The sequence below is a fragment of the Oncorhynchus keta genome, chromosome 13 (genome assembly GCF_023373465.1).
Source record: "Oncorhynchus keta strain PuntledgeMale-10-30-2019 chromosome 13, Oket_V2, whole genome shotgun sequence".
Lineage (NCBI taxonomy): Eukaryota > Metazoa > Chordata > Actinopteri > Salmoniformes > Salmonidae > Oncorhynchus > Oncorhynchus keta.
The window spans coordinates 7,705,166-7,725,869 of NC_068433.1; the positions used below are offsets into that span (position 1 = coordinate 7,705,166).

The 20,704-nt window shown below is 44.7% G+C and overlaps 1 protein-coding gene across 5 annotated transcripts in view; it reads left to right on the forward strand.

Moving 5' to 3' along the window:
* The first annotated feature begins 876 nt into the window (after positions 1-876).
* rell1 (RELT like 1) overlaps positions 877-20,704 on the forward strand; it is a 62,256-nt gene continuing 42,428 nt past the window's right edge. Inside the window, exons 1-3 of one of the 5 annotated variants that reach the window (XM_052459301.1) lie at positions 883-1,133; positions 4,611-4,738; positions 15,740-15,964. In XM_052459301.1, coding sequence (XP_052315261.1) covers positions 4,705-4,738; positions 15,740-15,964 — 259 coding nt within the window. In that variant the 5' untranslated portion in view covers positions 883-1,133; positions 4,611-4,704. Of the gene's footprint in view, positions 1,134-4,335; positions 4,525-4,610; positions 4,739-15,739; positions 15,965-20,704 lie in introns of those variants that run through there. The other 4 variants (XM_052459302.1, XM_052459300.1, XM_052459298.1 and 1 more) reach the window with 4 other exon arrangements.

The window sequence follows — 20,704 nt, forward strand, 5'->3', positions numbered from 1 at the left end:
TTGAGAAGGGCTTTAGAAATACATTTGATTACATATTAGCTACCTAAATATTAAATAAACTCAACAGGAGTAATAGAGAATGTTAAATTGAAAACATGCAGGATACCCCTTTCCGTTTTTATTTATTTAGAGTTATGTTTTTTCGAGTAGCACCCCCTTACAGACGTTGTGTTTTTTGTTGTTGGTGAGATGAAACTGCCAAAACTCTGAAAGGTATTATTGTAAAACAAGATTAGTTGAAGCATAAAATGTTAGTCTGTAATCAGTAACAAGGCGTTGGTATGTTCACAGATTAAATGACACGTTTACGTTCATGGTTCACGCATGGCTTTTTTTAACGATTTTATTGATTTTCTTAATTAAGATCCTAACAATTGACGCATGGCTTTTTTACGAGCCTAACAATTTACGCATGGCTTTTTTACGAGCCTAACAATTTACACATGGCTTTCTTTTAAAGAGCCTAACAATTTACACATGGCTTTCTTTTAAAGAGCCTAACAATTTACGTATGGATTTTCTTACGGTCCCGACATTCGACCTTTTGGCAGGTATTTGCCTCCATAGCCAAACGCTGAAACTACGGATACAACTTTCTCTGCGCACATATAATTATCATAGTTCATATACACGCCACTAAAAATCGACCCATTTGCATGTTTCTGTTAGTTCGATACATCCTGACAAATTACACCATATTACTGGCCTGCAAATGTGCCTGGACCTTGTACGGCTAAACTGCCGAGGAAAAAACCCATTACTCGTCCAAATGGTTACCCAATCAGACAGGCGACGGAGCAGTTATTTCAAAGTGAACCACGCCTTTGAGTCGTTTTTCAAACGATATAGGCTATTCACTGTAGTTTGACTTGAAAACAAGCACATGCTTCATGACATTGTGTTGTTGTTTGCCTAAGTACGATACGTTTATTGTCCCTAAAAAAACTGAAACAATAAGCGTTTTTTTCCTTTCAAGTTAAGGTGTTTTAAGGCGTCAGCATGCTTGGAAGTCGAAACAGTTGGGTAAAATATATGAATTTATTTCATGACGAAAGTTTTGGACTTCAGCGAGGGTTTTTATGGAGGAAGGCGGAAGTTCGGAGCTGAAGTCTACGCCCCTTCGTCGGTGATTGGTAGGGATTATTTCATTAAGTTTTTGTTGTTATTCAATGAGAGGCGATTCGTTTTCATGCACTTTTTTTCCCCCATTGAAAAATACAGCACCAAACGTTTTAGTTAGATGTACAATTATGCGAGTAAGATCTCTTCGGGACAAACGTAGAAATTAATGACATATTTTTGTAGTTCTCTTTAGTCAGAATTGATCTACTTTAAGGAAGCATATCCTGGTCATGTCTTCTCAAAAGGGGCAAACAGTACTATTGTCGCCATTTGTATCGTTTTCCAAGTCCACCACAGTGGATGTGTCCTTTTTTAAATAAATACAAATATTTAACTAGGCAAGTGAGTTCAGAACAAATTATTATTTACAATGATGCATACACCGGACGACACTGGGACAATTGTGCACCAGCCTATGTGACTCCCAATCACAGCCAGTTGTGATACAGCCTGGATTTGAACCAGGGTGTCTGTAGTGACGCCTCAAGCACTAAGATGCAGTGCCTTAGACCGCTGTGCCACCCCATAAATGCCCATAAAACACGGAAATGGTTCCAATGGTTTTTCAGCCATTCATTTTTCACATCGTTAAATTTGCAAACACTTAAAGAAGCTCCTGCACCATGGGAGTGAAACCACTTCTACACCTGGCTATCAGCGGGGCCTTGTCTGGCATCGAAACAGTTCATTCAGCCTCATTTACTCCCCTTAAAAAAACAAAGCTGATATATATGACTTGCTTAAACAAATGTGGTTTCTACTGACAATTGAGATGTATAAACTATGGTATAAGGGGACAACGAGCTGAAGAGAGGCAGTCCGTAATTTAGATTAAGACATTAATGAGTGGCTAGGACCGACGTAGTCTAACTATTTGTTAGACAGCACTTTTGAAATATACAGCAACAGAATTCAGAACATGGGCTGTTCTTACAGTGTTCTCCCTGTACACCAAGTCAGAACTGTAGGATAAATAAAGGGGGAATATAAGCAGACAGTTAAAGCTCTTACAATATTCGATGATGACATTTCTCTAAAACAGGCTATAGGCTACATGTGCACCACCAAGTCAGAACAGTAGGAGGGGGAAAGGGTGTGGTGAGGCACATGAGCTACTAACAGCTTACTACACAACATACACTTAGTATTACTTTCTTAGCTACAGTATACATATCTCTCTGGCATATTACATCATTTATGCAGCAGCATACAATACAGTTTTGGACTCACCTTGTTGTGCTCACTTGAACAGGAAGGTGGTGCGGCGGTCCTTCTTGTGGGTACATTTTGTCATCGAACTTTGTCATCAAAGTCTGGCATTCTCTTGCTTTATGGTACTTTCAAGACAACTGGGAACTCTGAAAAAAAACAAGGTTGAATCATGACGGCAGTGATCTTCAGGTTGTAGCTCTAGAAAGAGGCCCAAATTCCTGACTTGGAAATCTGAGTCGGATGACCATTCAAAACCATATTTTCCCAGTTGTCTTAAACTCTCTGAAGTCTGAGATTTCCGAGTTTCCAGTTGTTTTGAATGTGGCAGAGGTCATGCTGTCGTGACAGAAAAGAGACCCTTAAACCCAGACTTGGACCACACACCCACTCCACTGAATAGCAGGCCAGTGATTGCTTTGCAATGGTTCCAGTTAGCCACTGTTTCCTTCCCAACCAGTCATTGTTGAATTTGCGATCTCAAAGTTGTTGTGTAATAATTTCTCTTCATATGACAAGAAATTAAAAGGATTTGGCATTAGATTGTCAACTTGATGCAAGATGACTGCTTGTCTAGCTTGCCAGCTAAGATTTTGAAAGTATGATGTTGCCATGATCAGTCCAATCAAACCTACCGTATAGATAACGTGATTACATAATGTTATCTGTGGCCAATGACCTTGAGCCTTCTTGGATGGGCACTTCTAATGTAACTCTATGGCAGCACCCAATGGGCTTGAATTTTCGAGCTCTCCTTGAAGATTTTGCGGTGAAGTAGTGACCCCTGAATGACAGAAAACTGAGCCAATCACAACGCAACTAGAGAACATTGCCAACCCCTAAACTCCGCTGGCTGCCCCACCACCACCACCACCATCACCATCACCACCACCCCCCTCACCACCACCACCACCACCACCACCACAGAAAGCACTAAATTAGGCTGAAACACCTGCATTTTGAAGCTGCCTTACTCAAGAAAGCAAAAAAGAGACCATGTTTGTATGCAGATTAATTAAAGCAATATTTTTTTGTACATTGTTTTCAAACTGATATTGTCACACGTATTAATGCCAAAATAACATGCAAAACAGGCAACAATACAAACAGGTGGGTCTCAAAACAGGTGGGGCTCAGAGGTGGGACTCAAAACAGGTGGGGCTCAAAACAGGTGGGACTCAAAACAGGTGGGACTCAAAACAGGTGGGGCTCAAAACAGGTGGGGCTTAAAACAGGTGGGGCTCAAAACAGGTGGGGCTCAAAACAGGTGGGGCTTAAAACAGGTGGGCCTCAAAACAGGTGGGGCTCAAAACAGGTGGGACTCAAAACAGGTGGGGCTTAAAACAGGTGGGGCTCAAAACAGGTGGGGCTTAAAACAGGTGGGGCTTAAAACAGGTGGGACTCAAAACAGGTGGGGCTCAAAACAGGTGGGGCTTAAAACAGGTGGGGCTTAAAACAGGTGGGACTCAAAACAGGTGGGACTCAAAACAGGTGGGGCTTAAAACAGGTGGGGCTCAAAACAGGTGGGGCTCAAAACAGGTGGGGCTTAAAACAGGTGGGGCTTAAAACAGGTGGGGCTTAAAACAGGTGGGACTCAAAACAGGTGGGGCTTAAAACAGGTGGGACTCAAAACAGGTGGGCCTCAAAACAGGTGGGGCTTAAAACAGGTGGGGCTCTGCACTTGCCCTGAAAGATGGGTTGCCCTTGAAGGGGAATACATTAAGAGGCATAAAAACAATACACACGATTAAGATAATATAAAACCTTTTAAACGTTTTCACTGTGGGAAATATATGGTAGCCTAACAAGCGAATATACCACAGTCTATTACATTGGTCAATTCTATTTGGATGTAGGCCTACCACTATATTATCCAAAAGAATGCATATAAACTGTATTTAAATTAAACAAAATGTATAACGAAGCTGTAATTGATACCCATTTTATTTCTGATTACAGATCATTTTTTCGCACAGACGAAGCACTCGTTAAAGAAAGTATGGTACAGCTTTAAGAAAAGGGTGTTCCTCCCGAACTCGGATACGAATGAGGAAATACCAACTCGATTCAAGGCAAAAAGTCAAAATGAACGCGCACCCCTCGGCTTCCACTAATTACCACAGCCAAAGTAAAAATGACAGTATCGCAAAAATGAATGAAAACAACAAATAGCTTTTTTGATCTTAATTGAAGGTAATGTTTAAAATCACACTGTGAGAGAATTGAAGAAATAGGCGGGGTTTGTGGCTGTAGTGACCACCATATCCCTCCCTCCACAGACACAGTCCTCCTTGGTCGTAGGTGCCAGCGTCCAAGCTAGACTGCCACACGCCGAAAACATCGCCACACAGCCGGGCAGTAGTCGTTTTGAGCATGGCTAATTCAACTGGGATCAGTGTTGTACCACGTAAGTTATCAACTTATTTTTACCTCGTGTTTTGGACCAATTATCGCATCCGCCTCCTTAAATGAAATCAATGCAGACTCAGTTGAACTTGTGCTTTTTGACATCTTAATTTCTCTACAAGTTGCACCACGAGATACAGACCAATGTCATGTGTATGTACGGTGGCTACATATAATTAATTCATAGTCGAGGTTTCTGTAAGGTGCGGCTGGGTGGACACCACGACTTTTCAAAATCCTAACATCGCTGAGCCTTTCAAATTAAACGACCGTCTCTCCGGTAATATATTTTTGTTGTGTGTGGCGCGCACACTTAAACGATGTTACACTACAAGGGTCTTCACTGACGATGCTCGATACCATGTTGTCTGGCGAAAACAATGATTTGATTATATTTTAACGTAGTTACGAGCTGTGGTTCAAAGCAAGCCTCACAAAGTCAGACGTTCACGCATACCATACAGTTCAAAATCAAAATCTAGCAAACAATTTGAACTGAATAACGTTGTTTGTGAATTTCAGAGCTGTTTTGACACACTTTTTTTTGTTCCTTTGGTTCAAAGCAAGTCCAAAACTTCTACTAGAAGGCATCGCTCCAGGATGGAGCGTCAACACATTCTGGCTGAACAGCGTCATCTCACTGGCGACTTCTCCTATTGGCTATTGCAGATCACCGTTCTCAAAACTTTTCGTGCCACATTTTACGCTACAAAGAGCATTATAGATTGTGTTTGTGATGATTAAAATCAAACATGTTTGAAAATATCGGGACGTCTAGGACTGCTCAAAGACGAGATCCGTAGCCCTTCGATTGCGTCTTTTACCCGCTCACGTTGAACGAGCGTCGGTATACACTACACAAAATCGTGGAGTGTATACCCGGTTTAGTTGCAACAGAGTAGCCTTACATAAACCTGCTATTGGATAGCCTACAGCAACTTGGACTCAGGTTAACATAGTAAAGGAACATCTGGGACATACAAATAACTGATATACACTACATGATCAAATGTTCAGCAAGCAGGTGTCCACATACATCTCATTCCAAAATCATGGGAATTAGTATGGAGTTGGTCCCCCCCCCTTTGCTGCTATAACAGCCTCCACTCTTCTGGGAAGGCTTTCCACTAGATGTTGGAACATTGCTATGGGGACTTGCTTCCATTCAGCCACATGCGCATTATTGAGGTCGGGCACTGATGTTGGGTGATTAGGTCTGGTTTGCAGTCGGCATTCCAATTCATCCCAAAGGTGCTTGATGGGGTTCAGGTCAGGGCTCTGTGCAGGCCAGTCAAGTTCTTCCACACCGATCTCAGCAAACCATTTCTGTATGGACCTCGCTTTGTGCATGGGGGCATTGTCATGCTGAAACAGGCAAGGACCTTCCCCAAACTGTTGCCCAAAAGTTGGAAGCACAGAATCTAGAATGTCATTGTATGCTGTAGTGTTAAGATTTCCATTCACTGGAACTAAGGGGCCGAGCCCGAACCATGAAAAACAGCCCCAGACTGTTATACCTCCTCCACCAAACTTTACAGTTGGCACTATGAATTGGGGGAGATGGCGTTCTCCTGGCATCTGCCAAATCCAGATTTGTCCGTCAGACTGCCAGATGGTGTCGTGTGATTCATCACTCCAGACAGTGTTTCCACTGCTCCAATGGCAGTGAGCTTTACACCACTCAAGCTGACTCTTTGCATTGCGCATGGTGATCTTAGGCTGGTGTACAGCTGCTCGGGCCGTAGAAACCCATTTCCTTCAGCACCCGACAAACATTATTTGTGCTGGCGCTGCTTCCAGAGGCAGTTTAGAACTCTGTGGTGAGTGTTGCAACTGAGGACAGACCACTTTTATGCGTTTCGGGACACTCGTTGGTCCGGTTCTGTGAGCTTGTGTGGTCTACCACTTAGCGGCTGAACCGTTGTTGCTCCTAGACATTTCCACTTCTCAATAACAGCACTTACAGTTGACCGAGGCAGCTCTAGCAGGGAAGAAATATGACAAACTGACTTGTTGGAAAAGGTGGCATCCTATGACGGTGCCACATTGAAAGTCACTGAGCTCTTCAGTAAGGCCATTCTACTGCCAGTGTTTTACTATGGAGATTGCATGGCTGTGTGCTTGATTTTTACACATGCAATGTGTACTGTCCACATACTTTTGTGTGTGTGTATATAGTTTTATTTTACGTTTGTTAATTAATGGATGTCCATGTTACAAATTGCAGTTTGTACAATATGTTAGGGTAAGGGTTAGCTAACATGTTAAGTAGTTTAAAATGTCGTAGGTAGGTGTTAATGACCTAAAATGGTGAAGTTGTCCATGATGAGATTGTGTGTTTGAATCTTTTGGTTTGTTATAGATCTACCCTGACCAACCAAGTAACCTTTAGATATACCCTGACCAAACAAGTAACCTTTAGATATACCCTGACCAAACAAGTAACTTTTAGATATACCCTGACCAACCAAGTAACCTTTTGATCTACCCTGACCAACCAAGTAACTTTTAGATATACCCTGACCAACCAAGTAACTTTTAGATATACCCTGACCAACCAAGTAACCTTTAGATATACCCTGACCAACCAAGTAACCTTTAGATATACCCTGACTGACCAACCAAGTAACCTTTAGATATACCCTGACTGACCAACCAAGTAACCTTTAGATATACCCTGACTGACCAACCAAGTAACCTTTAGATATACCCTGACTGACCAACCAAGTAACCTTTAGATATACCCTGACTGACCAACCAAGTAACTTTTAGATATACCCTGACCAACCAAGTAACCTTTAGTCTTATGGTACGATTGGTACGGTAACATATCATATTAATTTAATCTCCCTGGGTTTTCGTCTACAATGTTACGTCTAGTCTGAGACCAGCCTGCCGACAGTGATACAAAGTTTCATCACCAAAGTGGATAGGTTTGCCAAGGGCTATGCTTTTTAATTTCCTGTGAGGCACGTTGAATAGGCTGTCCAGCCTGTGTTTCTGTCGTCACCTTGTGCAAAATGTAAAGCTGCAGCTATAATAGGCCAATCCTGACCTATTGAATTCTTTTTAATCTAAATGTGTATTGTTCTAATTGTAAGGCGGTACGGGCAGGAAAGAGTAGTGTGGGTATAAACATGTGGCGGCCCGTATGAAGATGAGGCATCCACAGGCTGAATGACTTCTGCTGTCTGGTTAAAGAATTTAAATTTAATGCCCAAATCGGTATAAACACTCTCATCATTTACAATGTGAAACGACAAGCGTTAATTCCATTTGAGTGGAGGAAGACCAGAGTTATTATTGACATGCCAAGAACAAGTCCTCAAAAACACATGACTTTTAAGTTCCGGCTTTGGCTCTAAGCTTTCAGACCCTCCTGTAACAATAACATAGGATATGACCTTTGAGGATATGACCTTTTGAGGATATGGGGGTTCTGCTTCGTCCTCCTTCGTGACCAACACAGCTTTAGCTTTGTGACCATGCAGCTGTTGTCTGTCGCTCACAAAAGGCCCAAAACGTAATCCTCAGCCTTGGTTTGATTAAACACAAAAGTTCAACACGTGGTTTAAGCACGGGAGTGTAGACCTGCACGTGGTTGTAAGATGTGTGTCCCTGGTCTGTCCGTTCCTCTGCCGGGTGCTCTGTGTAGGCCGGAGCTAGGAGGGAATCCGAGACAGCAGCCGAGTCTTATTCCTAATGGGCAGGACACTCCTAACTTCGTTTTGTTTATCAGTGGCTGTTACAGGGAGAGAGTTTTGACATGCATAAAATTCAGGGAATTCTCTGGACAATTAGGCTTAAATTTCACTTAAAAGTAGGTACTTTTTCTTACGTTCTTTTGTGACATAAGACTAGCCTGCTTATGCTCCAATGGTATTTATATGATTCTGGTTCAGTGATTTTTATAGCCGTGTTAATACATTCTTTTTAACTAGTTATCTTTGTCTAAAATGTAATTCAAGTAGTTGGACAGCCTCACGGGGGAAAAAAAGACAACCACATCCTCTCATCTGTCCTCAGTGGAACCATTCCACTTGACACGTAGCAGGAAGCTCCCCTTTTTTTTTTAGCCTTCTTCTAGATCCCGTTGAACAGTAAACTTACCCAGAGACCTGTGTTGACATAAACCTCTGGACCTACCAATGGAAATAGTTCCGTACACCTACAACACGTCTGGGAAGTTACTGCTTCAGTGAATGTCAACCACTGGACAATAATAACTGGCATTATGTGGTCCTATTGACATAAACCTTCTTTAGGAAGGGGATCACTGTGCCATTATGAGTTCCCCTGTCTCCCCGTCTCTTTAATTAACCAATCGACTTTTGATATAGTCTGGTAATTGTTCAAATTGATGAGGATACTATTGGTTTCCCTCAATGGCTGAATTCACCTACAACATAGTTTCAGGTGTGTGTGTGTGTGTGTGTGTGTGTCGTAGTGCCACAGCTAAGGAATATGTAGAGACCAGGGCCTATGATATTTAACTTTCAGCGACATCCATAGAGGAAATGGTTACTCCTAACTTACTCCTGGTTGGAAATGGTTACTCCTATCTGTTGGCAGGTAACTGGGATGGATACACTAAGGTTCCGTGATGTGGGTTGAGGCATGTCACGAACCCGGCTCGTAGCCCGTAACAAAGGAGACAGCGTGGAGATGGAGAAATAACTTGATTTAATAAATATATTTGTTAACCATATCCAGGTCACAGTGTAGTGAGTGCCAAAACAAATACAACGCAAAGAAGCCCCCAAAAGGCCACAACCAAAAAACAACAACAATATGCCTGTGTGGCGAGAGTCTCCTCTGCGTATTGGGGGGGGAGGAGGAAGAGGTGTGTCCCATTTCACGGATGACCCTCGTAGCTCCGCCCACTGACATCCTATAAGTGAAAACGAGAACAGAGAGAAAGAACTCATTAGACAGACTGGTCAGTGGTGTTCGGAGTAGACCACAGTCAGATGCTTCAGGGTGAGCGGGACAATGGGGGAACAAAGACACACACACCCACCCACAGAGAGTGGTATGTTTGTACATCGTACAGTCACATGTAGACGCTGTCACATAGAACACACAGTCACTAGACACGCTCTCACTCCCTCGCACACAGACTGGATGCACACTGGAGGAAAACACAATGACCCATAGAACACACAGTCACTAGACACGCTCTCACTCCCTCGCACACAGACTGGATGCACACTGGAGGAAAACACAATGACCCATAGAACACACAGTCACTAGACACGCTCTCACTCCCTCGCACACAGACTGGATGCACACTGGAGGAAAACACAATGACCCATAGAACACACAGTCACTAGACACGCTCTCACTCCCTCGCACACAGACGGGATGCACACTGGAGGAAAACACAATGACCCATAGAACACACAGTCACTAGACACGCTCTCACTCCCTCTCACACAGACTGGATGCACACTGGAGGAAAACACAATGACCCATAGAACACACAGTCACTAGACACGCTCTCACTCCCTCTCACACAGACTGGATGCACACTGGAGGAAAACACAATGACCCATAGAACACACAGTCACTAGACACGCTCTCACTCCCTCGCACACAGACTGGATGCACACTGGAGGAAAACACAATGACCCATAGAACACACAGTCACTAGACACGTTCTCACTCCCTCGCACACAGACTGGATGCACACTGGAGGAAAACACAATGACCCATAGAACACACAGTCACTAGACACGCTCTCACTCCCTCTCACACAGACTGGATGCACACTGGAGGAAAACACAATGACCCATAGAACACACAGTCACTAGACACGCTCTCACTCCCTCGCACACAGACTGGATGCACACTGGAGGAAAACACAATGACCCATAGAACACACAGTCACTAGACACGCTCTCACTCCCTCTCACACAGACTGGATGCACACTGGAGGAAAACACAATGACCCATAGAACACACAGTCACTAGACACGCTCTCACTCCCTCGCACACAGACTGGATGCACACTGGAGGAAAACACAATGACCCATAGAACACACAGTCACTAGACACGCTCTCACTCCCTCTCACACAGACTGGATGCACACTGGAGGAAAACACAATGACCCATAGAACACACAGTCACTAGACACGCTCTCACTCCCTCGCACACAGACTGGATGCACACTGGAGGAAAACACAATGACCCATAGAACACACAGTCACTAGACACGCTCTCACTCCCTCTCACACAGACTGGATGCACACTGGAGGAAAACACAATGACCCATAGAACACACAGTCACTAGACACGCTCTCACTCCCTCGCACACAGACTGGATGCACACTGGAGGAAAACACAATGACCCATAGAACACACAGTCACTAGACACGCTCTCACTCCCTCGCACACAGACTGGATGCACACTGGAGGAAAACACAATGACCCATAGAACACAGTCACTAGACACGCTCTCACTCCCTCTCACACAGACTGGATGCACACTGGAGGAAAACACAATGACCCATAGAACACACAGTCACTAGACACGCTCTCACTCCCTCTCACACAGACTGGATGCACACTGGAGGAAAACACAATGACCCATAGAACACACAGTCACTAGACACGCTCTCACTCCCTCGCACACAGACTGGATGCACACTGGAGGAAAACACAATGACCCATAGAACACACAGTCACTAGACACGCTCTCACTCCCTCGCACACAGACTGGATGCACACTGGAGGAAAACACAATGACCCATAGAACACACAGTCACTAGACACGCTCTCACTCCCTCTCACACAGACTGGATGCACACTGGAGGAAAACACAATGACCCATAGAACACACAGTCACTAGACACGCTCTCACTCCCTCTCACACAGACGGGATGCACACTGGAGGAAAACACAATGACCCATAGAACACAGTCACTAGACACGCTCTCACTCCCTCGCACACAGACGGGATGCACACCGGAGGAAAACACTGACCCGATTGTCTGCTTCATGTGGCACTGGATGGAATGTCTCACGTGGGTAATGTCAGGAGAAGACGGGGGAAGATACGCACTGTAACCTTTGACCCCCCACCCCCCCCAATACCTTTCTCTCCTGTGAGCCAGATTCAGTCAGGAATATCTAAGACAGTCTTGTCTGAAATGATTGACACCCTTGATTTTAAGGGTATGATCTTTAACCCTCTGTAACTTTCTCTCTCATTATTTACGATTCATTCAGGATTATCTGTAACCATGGTAACATCCACATTAATGTAGAAGTGCATAGAAACATATATTCTTATTTACAATAAAAGTGACTCCAAAATGACATTGTTTACCGTTAATTTATATTGGGCACAAAATAATCTGAAACACAACCATCGCGCACTAGGATTGTGGGACAAAACCATCACCAGTTATCTCAGCTCTGTGAACATGGAAGAACAACATGGAACCAGGCTGAAGGTTTTTGTGGGGGGTGGGGGTGGGGGGGCACCTTGTGGTTTTGGCCTCAGTCAGTCACAGAGGAAGTGGAAAGATTTTCCCCAAACTAAAGAGACCTTGTGGTGTGTGTGTCACTCCATTCCTGATGGCACATGGATGGCCGGCCCCCGTCCAAGCAATGGCCCTTAGAGTCCTGATAAACAAGCATACCAACTGGCCTGATAAACAGGCCCGCCAACTGGCCTGATAAACAGGCCCGCTAACTGTCCTGATAAAGAATCCTGCCAACTGTCCTGATAAAGAAGCCTGCCAACTGTCCTGATAAACAGGCCCTCCAACTGGCCTGATAAACAAGCCCGCCAACTGTCCTGATAAACAGGCCCGCCAACTGTCCTGATAAACAGGCCCGCCAACTGTCCTGATAAACAAGCTTGATATACAGGCCCGCCAACTGTCCTGATAAACAGGCCCGCCAACTGTCCTGATAAACAGGCCCGCCAACTGTCCTGATACAGGCCTGCCAACTGTCCTGATAAACAGGCCTGCCAACTGTCCTGATAAACAGGCCCGCCAACTGTCCTGATAACAAGCCTGATAAACAGGCCCGCCAACTGTCCTGATAAACAAGCCCGCCAACTGTCCTGATAAACAGGCCCGCCAACTGTCCTGATAAACAAGCCCGCCAACTGTCCTGATAAACAGGCCTGCCAACTGTCCTGATAAACAGGCCCGCCAACTGTCCTGATAAACAGGCCCACCAACTGGCCTGATAAACAGGCCCGCCAACTGGCCTGATAAACAGGCCCGCCAACTGTCCTGATAAACAGGCCCGCCAACTGTCCTGATAAACAGGCCCGCCAACTGTCCTGATAAACAGGCCCGCCAACTGTCCTGATAAACAGGCCCGCCAACTGTCCTGATAAACAGGCCCGCCAACTGTCCTGATAAACAGGCCTGCCAACTGTCCTGATAAACAGGCCCGCCAACTGTCCTGATAAACAGGCCCGCCAACTGGCCTGATAAACAGGCCCGCCAACTGTCCTGATAAACAGGCCCGCCAACTGTCCTGATAAAGAATCCTGCCAACTGGCCTGATAAAGAATCCTGCCAACTGGCCTGATAAACAGGCCCTCCAACTGGCCTGATAAACAAGCCTGCCAACTGTCCTGATAAAGAAGCCCGCCAACTGGCCTGATAAAGAATCCTGCCAACTGTCCTGATAAACAGGCCCTCCAACTGGCCTGATAAACAGGCCCGCCAACTGTCCTGATAAACAGGCCCGCCAACTGTCCTGATAAACAGGCCCGCCAACTGTCCTGATAAACAAGCATGATAAACAGGCCCGCCAACTGTCCTGATACAGGCCCGCCAACTGTCCTGATAAACAAGCCCGCCAACTGTCCTGATACAGGCCCGCCAACTGTCCTGATACAGGCCCGCCAACTGTCCTGATACAGGCCCGCCAACTGTCCTGATAAACAGGCCCGCCAACTGTCCTGATAAACAGGCCCGCCAACTGTCCTGATAAACAGGCCCGCCAACTGTCCTGATAAACAGGCCCGCCAACTGTCCTGATAAACAGGCCCGCCAACTGTCCTGATAAACAGGCCCGCCAACTGTCCTGATAAACAGGCCCGCCAACTGTCCTGATAAACAGGCCCGCCAACTGTCCTGATAAACAGGCCCGCCAACTGTCCTGATAAACAAGCCCGCCAACTGTCCTGATAAACAAGCCCGCCAAATGTCCTGATAAACAGGCCCGCCAACTGTCCTGATAAACAGGCCCGCCAACTGTCCTGATAAACAGGCCCGCCAACTGTCCTGATAAACAGGCCCGCCAACTGTCCTGATAAACAAGCCCGCCAACTGTCCTGATAAACAGGCCCGCCAACTGTCCTGATAAACAAGCCCGCCAACTGTCCTGATAAACAGGCCCGCCAACTGTCCTGATAAACAGGCCCGCCAACTGTCCTGATAAACAGGCCCGCCAACTGTCCTGATAAACAGGCCCGCCAACTGTCCTGATAAACAGGCCCGCCAACTGTCCTGATAAACAGGCCCGCCAACTGTCCTGATAAACAGGCCCGCCAACTGTCCTGATAAACAGGCCCGCCAACTGTCCTGATAAACAGGCCCGCCAACTGTCCTGATAAACAAGCCCGCCAACTGTCCTGATAAACAAGCCCGCCAACTGTCCTGATAAACAAGCCCGCCAACTGTCCTGATAAACAGGCCCGCCAACTGTCCTGATAAACAGGCCCGCCAACTGTCCTGATAAACAAGCCCGCCAACTGTCCTGATAAACAAGCCCGCCAACTGTCCTGATAAACAAGCCCGCCAAATGTCCTGATAAACAGGCCCGCCAACTGTCCTGATAAACAGGCCCGCCAACTGTCCTGATAAACAGGCCCGCCAACTGTCCTGATAAACAAGCCCGCCAACTGTCCTGATAAACAAGCCCGCCAACTGTCCTGATAAACAGGCCCGCCAACTGTCCTGATAAACAAGCCTGCCAACTGTCCTGATAAACAGGCCTGCCAACTGTCCTGATAAACAGGCCTGCCAACTGGCCTGATAAACACTGCTTTCACCACAGTCCTGCTCTGTCTTGCAGATCTCTCTCTTTCTGCTTCTCTCTTTCTGCTTCCCTCTTTCTCTCCAATACACTTTCCCAGAGAGCGTATGTTGAGGGAAAACAACGGAGCGAGAGACGAGGAGGGGAGAGCTGGAAAGTTACAGGGATTACAGTCTCCCTGGAGTCAGCAGTCTCCCTGGTGATACTGACATTCTGTCTCTGTCTTTCTCTCTCTCCTCTCTTGGCCATTTTCTAAAGGGCTGTCGGCGGACATGACAGCCCGCAGCGCTGGGGAGAGAAATATGGGACAGCACTTTTTATCCAGCGAGCGAGGAAACATGAAAGCACTGTCGACATTCATTATCACCTGAATGAGTGTTGAGTTCAGTTGCAACGAGCGCTTAAATCCTCCCTCTGCTGACTAGTAGGAATATCTGGTGCCACTCAGCATATGAGTCAAAATGTGACATGTCAGTGGTGACTAGGTCGTAAATTGAATTATGACTAATGGAGTGTCTTGTGGTTACCACACATGCATTATCCATTTTGTTCATCTCTTGACAATAAGTAATGGAAAAAAATAAGACCATTTTCCTTTCCTTCTCTCATCCCCCTTTTCGCTCTCCTTCTCATCTGGTTTTATATTGTTACTGTCCTTTTGACATCAACCTACTTTAGGAAGGGTATTCTCTGTGCCATTTTGAGTCCCCCCTTCCACACTTTTCAGTAACTGATCAACTTTGATATCTGATATTGTTACTGAATGGCAAAACTGACATATTGAAGAGGACATTATGGGTTGGCTTTATTTACCAATACATAATCTCACACTCACAGGGCCCGCATTGAACCATCATAAAACCCTCACATCTTTCTCTCATCCTGCCCTTTTTCTCTCTCTCTCTCCGCTCTCTCTCTCCTCTATCCATATCCCTTTTTTCTCTCTCTCCCTTCCATCTACCACCTATCCTCCACCGGTCTGCTTTCTAGCAGGTCAGACAGCGGGGGGAGGTAGCAGCGCAGGAGACAATCATGTGAACCCAGAGTATATAGCCTTCGTCCTGGTGCCGGTCTTCTTCCTCCTGGGTCTCCTGGGGGTCTTGGTGTGTCACGTCCTGAAGAGGAAGGGTTACCGCTGCACCACCGAGGCTGAGGATGAGGAGGAGGCGGCTCGGGTAGCAGAGGCGGAAAAGAAGGATCTGGAGATGTGTACAGGTGAGTGTCGTGGAAATTTCCTCTATTTACCAAATCATGGGAGCAAACCACACACACGCCAGAGTTAGTTATAAAAGTCCATCTTTAATTATATGAGCTCTTATCACAATCCTGTGACTCTCAGATAAATTCAGTGTCCCCCAGTGAATTCTCTGAGAGCCCCCTTACAATGCAACTGAGTTCCTTTTAATAGCAAAGACACACATAGTCAGACAGCATAGACATAATTCATCGTTCAGCTTTGTCTCCTTTCCCAAACCCCAGAACCATAAACCAAATCCTCCATATCAACAGGCATATATCAAATTGTCATTTAGATACAACCCACTCTAAATACAAACTCACGGAGAGGAGAATGAGGCTATAGGTTAAGATAGAAACAACATAAGAGGGAGCATATAATGATTCCAGACACTTTCTTTCCCCACTGGGAAAGGTAGGGAGTAAAAGATATGTTTACACATAATGACACTTTGACCTCCCCTCTCTGTGGCCCATGCAACTTAGTTTTGACATAGAACAGATAACTGCAACCTTACCACAGAATTACACACAAATACCATTCTGATGAGAAGTAACTTACACACATTTGAAGAATATTAAACAGCTTACAAATGTTACCAACAAATTCTGATCCTTCCACGACAAGAGATTTAATATTTTCTCATTTAGGGGTTCATATGCCAACCGGGATTGGAAACTTAATGGTTCACGATCCTCTGTACACTAACACTTTACTTAAATTCACTTGTGTTAACTGACGGGACATTTCGGACAAATGTGGTTCTTTATGCTATTCTAGTTGTTGCTGTAGTCAGTCATGACTTGAGTAGAAAGTTATGCATTGAGACGGGGTACCTTTAAAAATATGTTTTTTCAACATCTTAGGTCTATTGGGAGAAACCTTGGTTAAGACGATTCGGTTGGGTTTAGTATTGGATGTTCCTTGTAAACACTTTCACTATTGCAACATAGAAGCTTATTGTTTAGTGTTTTTTAGATTGCCTGAGTGACCAAGATGCGTTACAGAGTGTTTCGTTTGTCTCGAAAGATAAGCAAGATGTCGCAATAGTTTCTCAACAATTGTGAACGTTGTCATTCTGTTTAACTGGCAATGTTTCCTGCCAATGGTTTAATCTTCACTTCTCTGGTCAATACCATTTAGGTGGAGGGGGGAATTCTATCATTCGTGTCATAGAACAATGAGTCAGAGCATGGAAGTGAGGTCAGGGTCATCAAGCCAAATATCCCCACCTACTCCAATAGTCAAATCAAATGTTATTTGTCACATACACATGGTTAGCAGATGTTAATGCGAGTGTCGCGAAATGCTTGTGCTTCTAGTTCCGACAATACAGTAATAACCAACAAGTAATCTAGCTAACAATTCCAAAACTACTGTCTTATACACAGTGTAAGGGGATAAAGAATTTGTACATAAAGATATATGAATGAGTGATGGTACAGAGCAGCATACAGTAGATGGTATCGAGTACAGTATATACATATGAGATGAGTATGTAAACAAAGTGGCATAGTTAAAGTGGCTAGTGATACATGTATTACATAGGATGCAGTAGATTATATAGAGTACAGTATATACGTATACATATGAGATGAATAATGTAGGGTATGTAACATTATATTAGGTAGCATTGTTTAAAGTGGCTAGTGATATATTTTACATTTCCCATCAATTCCCATTATTAAAGTGGCTGGAGTTGAGTCAGTGTCAGTGTGTTTGCATAGAAGCTGTTTTTTAGTCTCTCGGTCCCAGCTTTGATGCACCTGTACTGACCTGGCCTTCTGGATGATAGCGGGGTGAACAGGCAGTGGCTGGACCATTCCTGTGTTATTACTGTATATGGGAAGGAATGGTACCTTGTTTAACCAAGTGAATGTGCAATGTTTACATGTTTTTATTTAACGAGGCAAAGTCGGTTAATTAAGAACCAGTTCTTGAATTACGATGACGCCCAAACCCTCCCGTAACCCGGACGACGCTGGGTCCAACTGTGACGCCGCCGTACGGGACTCCCGATCACGGCCAGTTGTGACACAGCCCTGGATCGAACCAAGGTCTGTAGTACTGAGATGAAAGTGAGGGAACATGTATGATGCGTCATCGCCGCCACCTCAAGTTTAGACTTTTTAAAGACCTCTGCAACTGTTCCTGAGTTCCAACACAACCACCATGTTGGAGGGGAAAAGCACCTGATACACCTGGGCTCCATGAAAGACCATCTAATGTTATGGGTCACGTACACGTGTTTAGCAGGTGTTATTGCGGGTGTAGAGAAATTGCTTGTGTTTCTAGCTCCGACAGTACAGTAATATCTAACAATGCACACAATCTAAAGGAATGGATTTAAGAATCTATGAATATTTGGACTAGAAATGTCAGAGCGGCATAGACTAAGATACAGTAGAATACAGCATATGAGATGAGTAATACAAGATATGTCAACATTAAAAGTGACTAGTGTTCCATTTATTCAAGTGGGCAGTGATTTAAAGTCTATGTATATAGGCAGCAGTATCTAGTGATGGCCATTTAACAGTCTGAAGGCCTTGAGATAGAAGCTGTTTTTCAGTCTCTCGGTCCCTGCTTTGATGCACCTGTACTGACCTCGCCTTCTGGATGGCAGCGGGAGAACAGACAGTGGCTCACATGGTGGTTGTCCTTGATGATCTTTGTAGCCTTCCTGTGATATCAGGTGTAGCAGCCTCTGCTAGTATGAAAGAATGCATGTTCTCTCTCTTTCTCCCTCACACCTGTTATTTCTGTCTCTACCACTTATTAAAGCCATTGACATAGAGCTGCATGCCTGGTCTTTCCTAAAGGAAGGTTGCGACTGCAGTCTTTTGTAAAGGGTTAAGGGAATTTTCTTTCCTCTCACCTTCAGAATAGGGAGGTTCTTTCGAACAGGACTATGGCAATTCCCAGTTAGAGGTTGGGCCTTTTAGTGTGCCTTCTGCAGGGCATAACATTAACACCCGCTGTTTGCGGGTAGATTTAGGTATTGGCGGGTAAGAATGTCCATCAGACCAGCCACGTTGGCGGGTGGTCAATTTGCATGGCATTACATTCGCGAATGAAGGAAAAAAAACAGTCAAGTATGAGAACATGTGCGAGTTTGGGTTAGAATCATGCAGCTGTTAAAGTATTTCTGCTGTTTTGTTCCAAAGCTGCTAATTGCACAAAGAAAGACTGAATTATACAACCCACCCTACGCAGCGGCACTGCTTGGCAGGGGGATCTGTGCGCACTGAGTGACGCGCGATATACATTCGTTTTCGGAGGCGCTGCGCACAGGCATACACGCTGATCAAGTTTACTCGAACGTATACAAAGTGAGACTTTCGCCAAGTGTTTCTTGTCAATTTACATTGCTTTGTTCACAAGCTCGGGTTTTTCAACGTTAGTGTGCTGCTTCCACTGATAGTGAAGAGACGCCCTAGTCGGATCCCAAATCTCTCACACACACGTGACAGAACTCGAGTGACCCTGTTACCGCGGTAACCTCCCGCCCTTAAAGGGGCAGCTGAACATTTAGTCTCGTCTCTATTATGGTTAAAATACTCGAGTTACAAAACAATTTTTATGAAATTGAGCAATATAACAATATTACTTCTTACTAATATTTTTTGCTTTAGAAACATTACCAAGCATGTTCATCTTTTTTTTGTTGTTGATGCAATTATGGTGAAACAATATTTTGGTTGGTAAACCATCTGAGTGGCTGGTAGATTTAAAAAAAATAAAATAAAATAAAATCTACCTGCTACAGTGGCTGGTGGAACAAAATGTACATTTTAGCCACGGACTGTCTGAAACCTCTAGTTTCTCCAGGCCCAACCCTTCTTCTTTCCACATTGTTTAGAGACAAAAGAGTTGGAAAGAACCTTGTTTATTTTACACTCCACTTCCTGGTTCAATTCTGAGTCAACCAGGGATAGAGAAGGAGGGGGGGGTTTACTGTAGATGTTTTTTTTTTTTTTTTAATACTGTAGATGGGTTAGGGGGAGGGAGGTTACTGTAGATGGTAGGGGTGGAGGTTACTGTAGATGGGGGGGTTACTGTTGATGGGGGGTGGGGGTTACTATTGATGGGGGGGGGGTTACTGTAGATGGGTCAGGGGGAAGGGAGGTTAGTGTAGATGAGTTAGGGGGAGCAAAGGCCATTTTTGAAGAATGTTTCACAACGTGATATATTGATATACGTTAATCATTTAATCTAAGGGCCAGGTTTTGTTAAATTGCGCACACCGTGGCAAAACCTTTTGCAATGGGAAATAAAAATCTGCCTTCTTCCAATTGGACAAGTTCAGCAACTACCTCTCTGTTTCAAAACACTTTCTTGGTTTCAAAAGATCCCGACCACAGCTCCAGTGAGGCAAAAAAGTATTTTAGTCGGCCACCAATTGTGCAAGTTCTCCCACTTAAAAAGACGAGAGGCCTGTAATTTTCATCATAGGTACACTTCAACTATGACAGACAAAATGAGAAAAAAAATCCAGAAAATCACATTGTAGGATTTTTAATGAGTGGGAGAACTTGCACAATTGGTTGCTGACTACTTTTTTGCCCCCACTGTATGTGTACTGTTTAATGATGTAGCAGGTGTCCATATACTATACACCATGAGTGTCTCATCTTGAACACAGGAAGTATAGATCATTCCACCTTAACTTAAGACACTCTCTCTAGCGGTTGGAGGATTAAATCACCTCACTACAT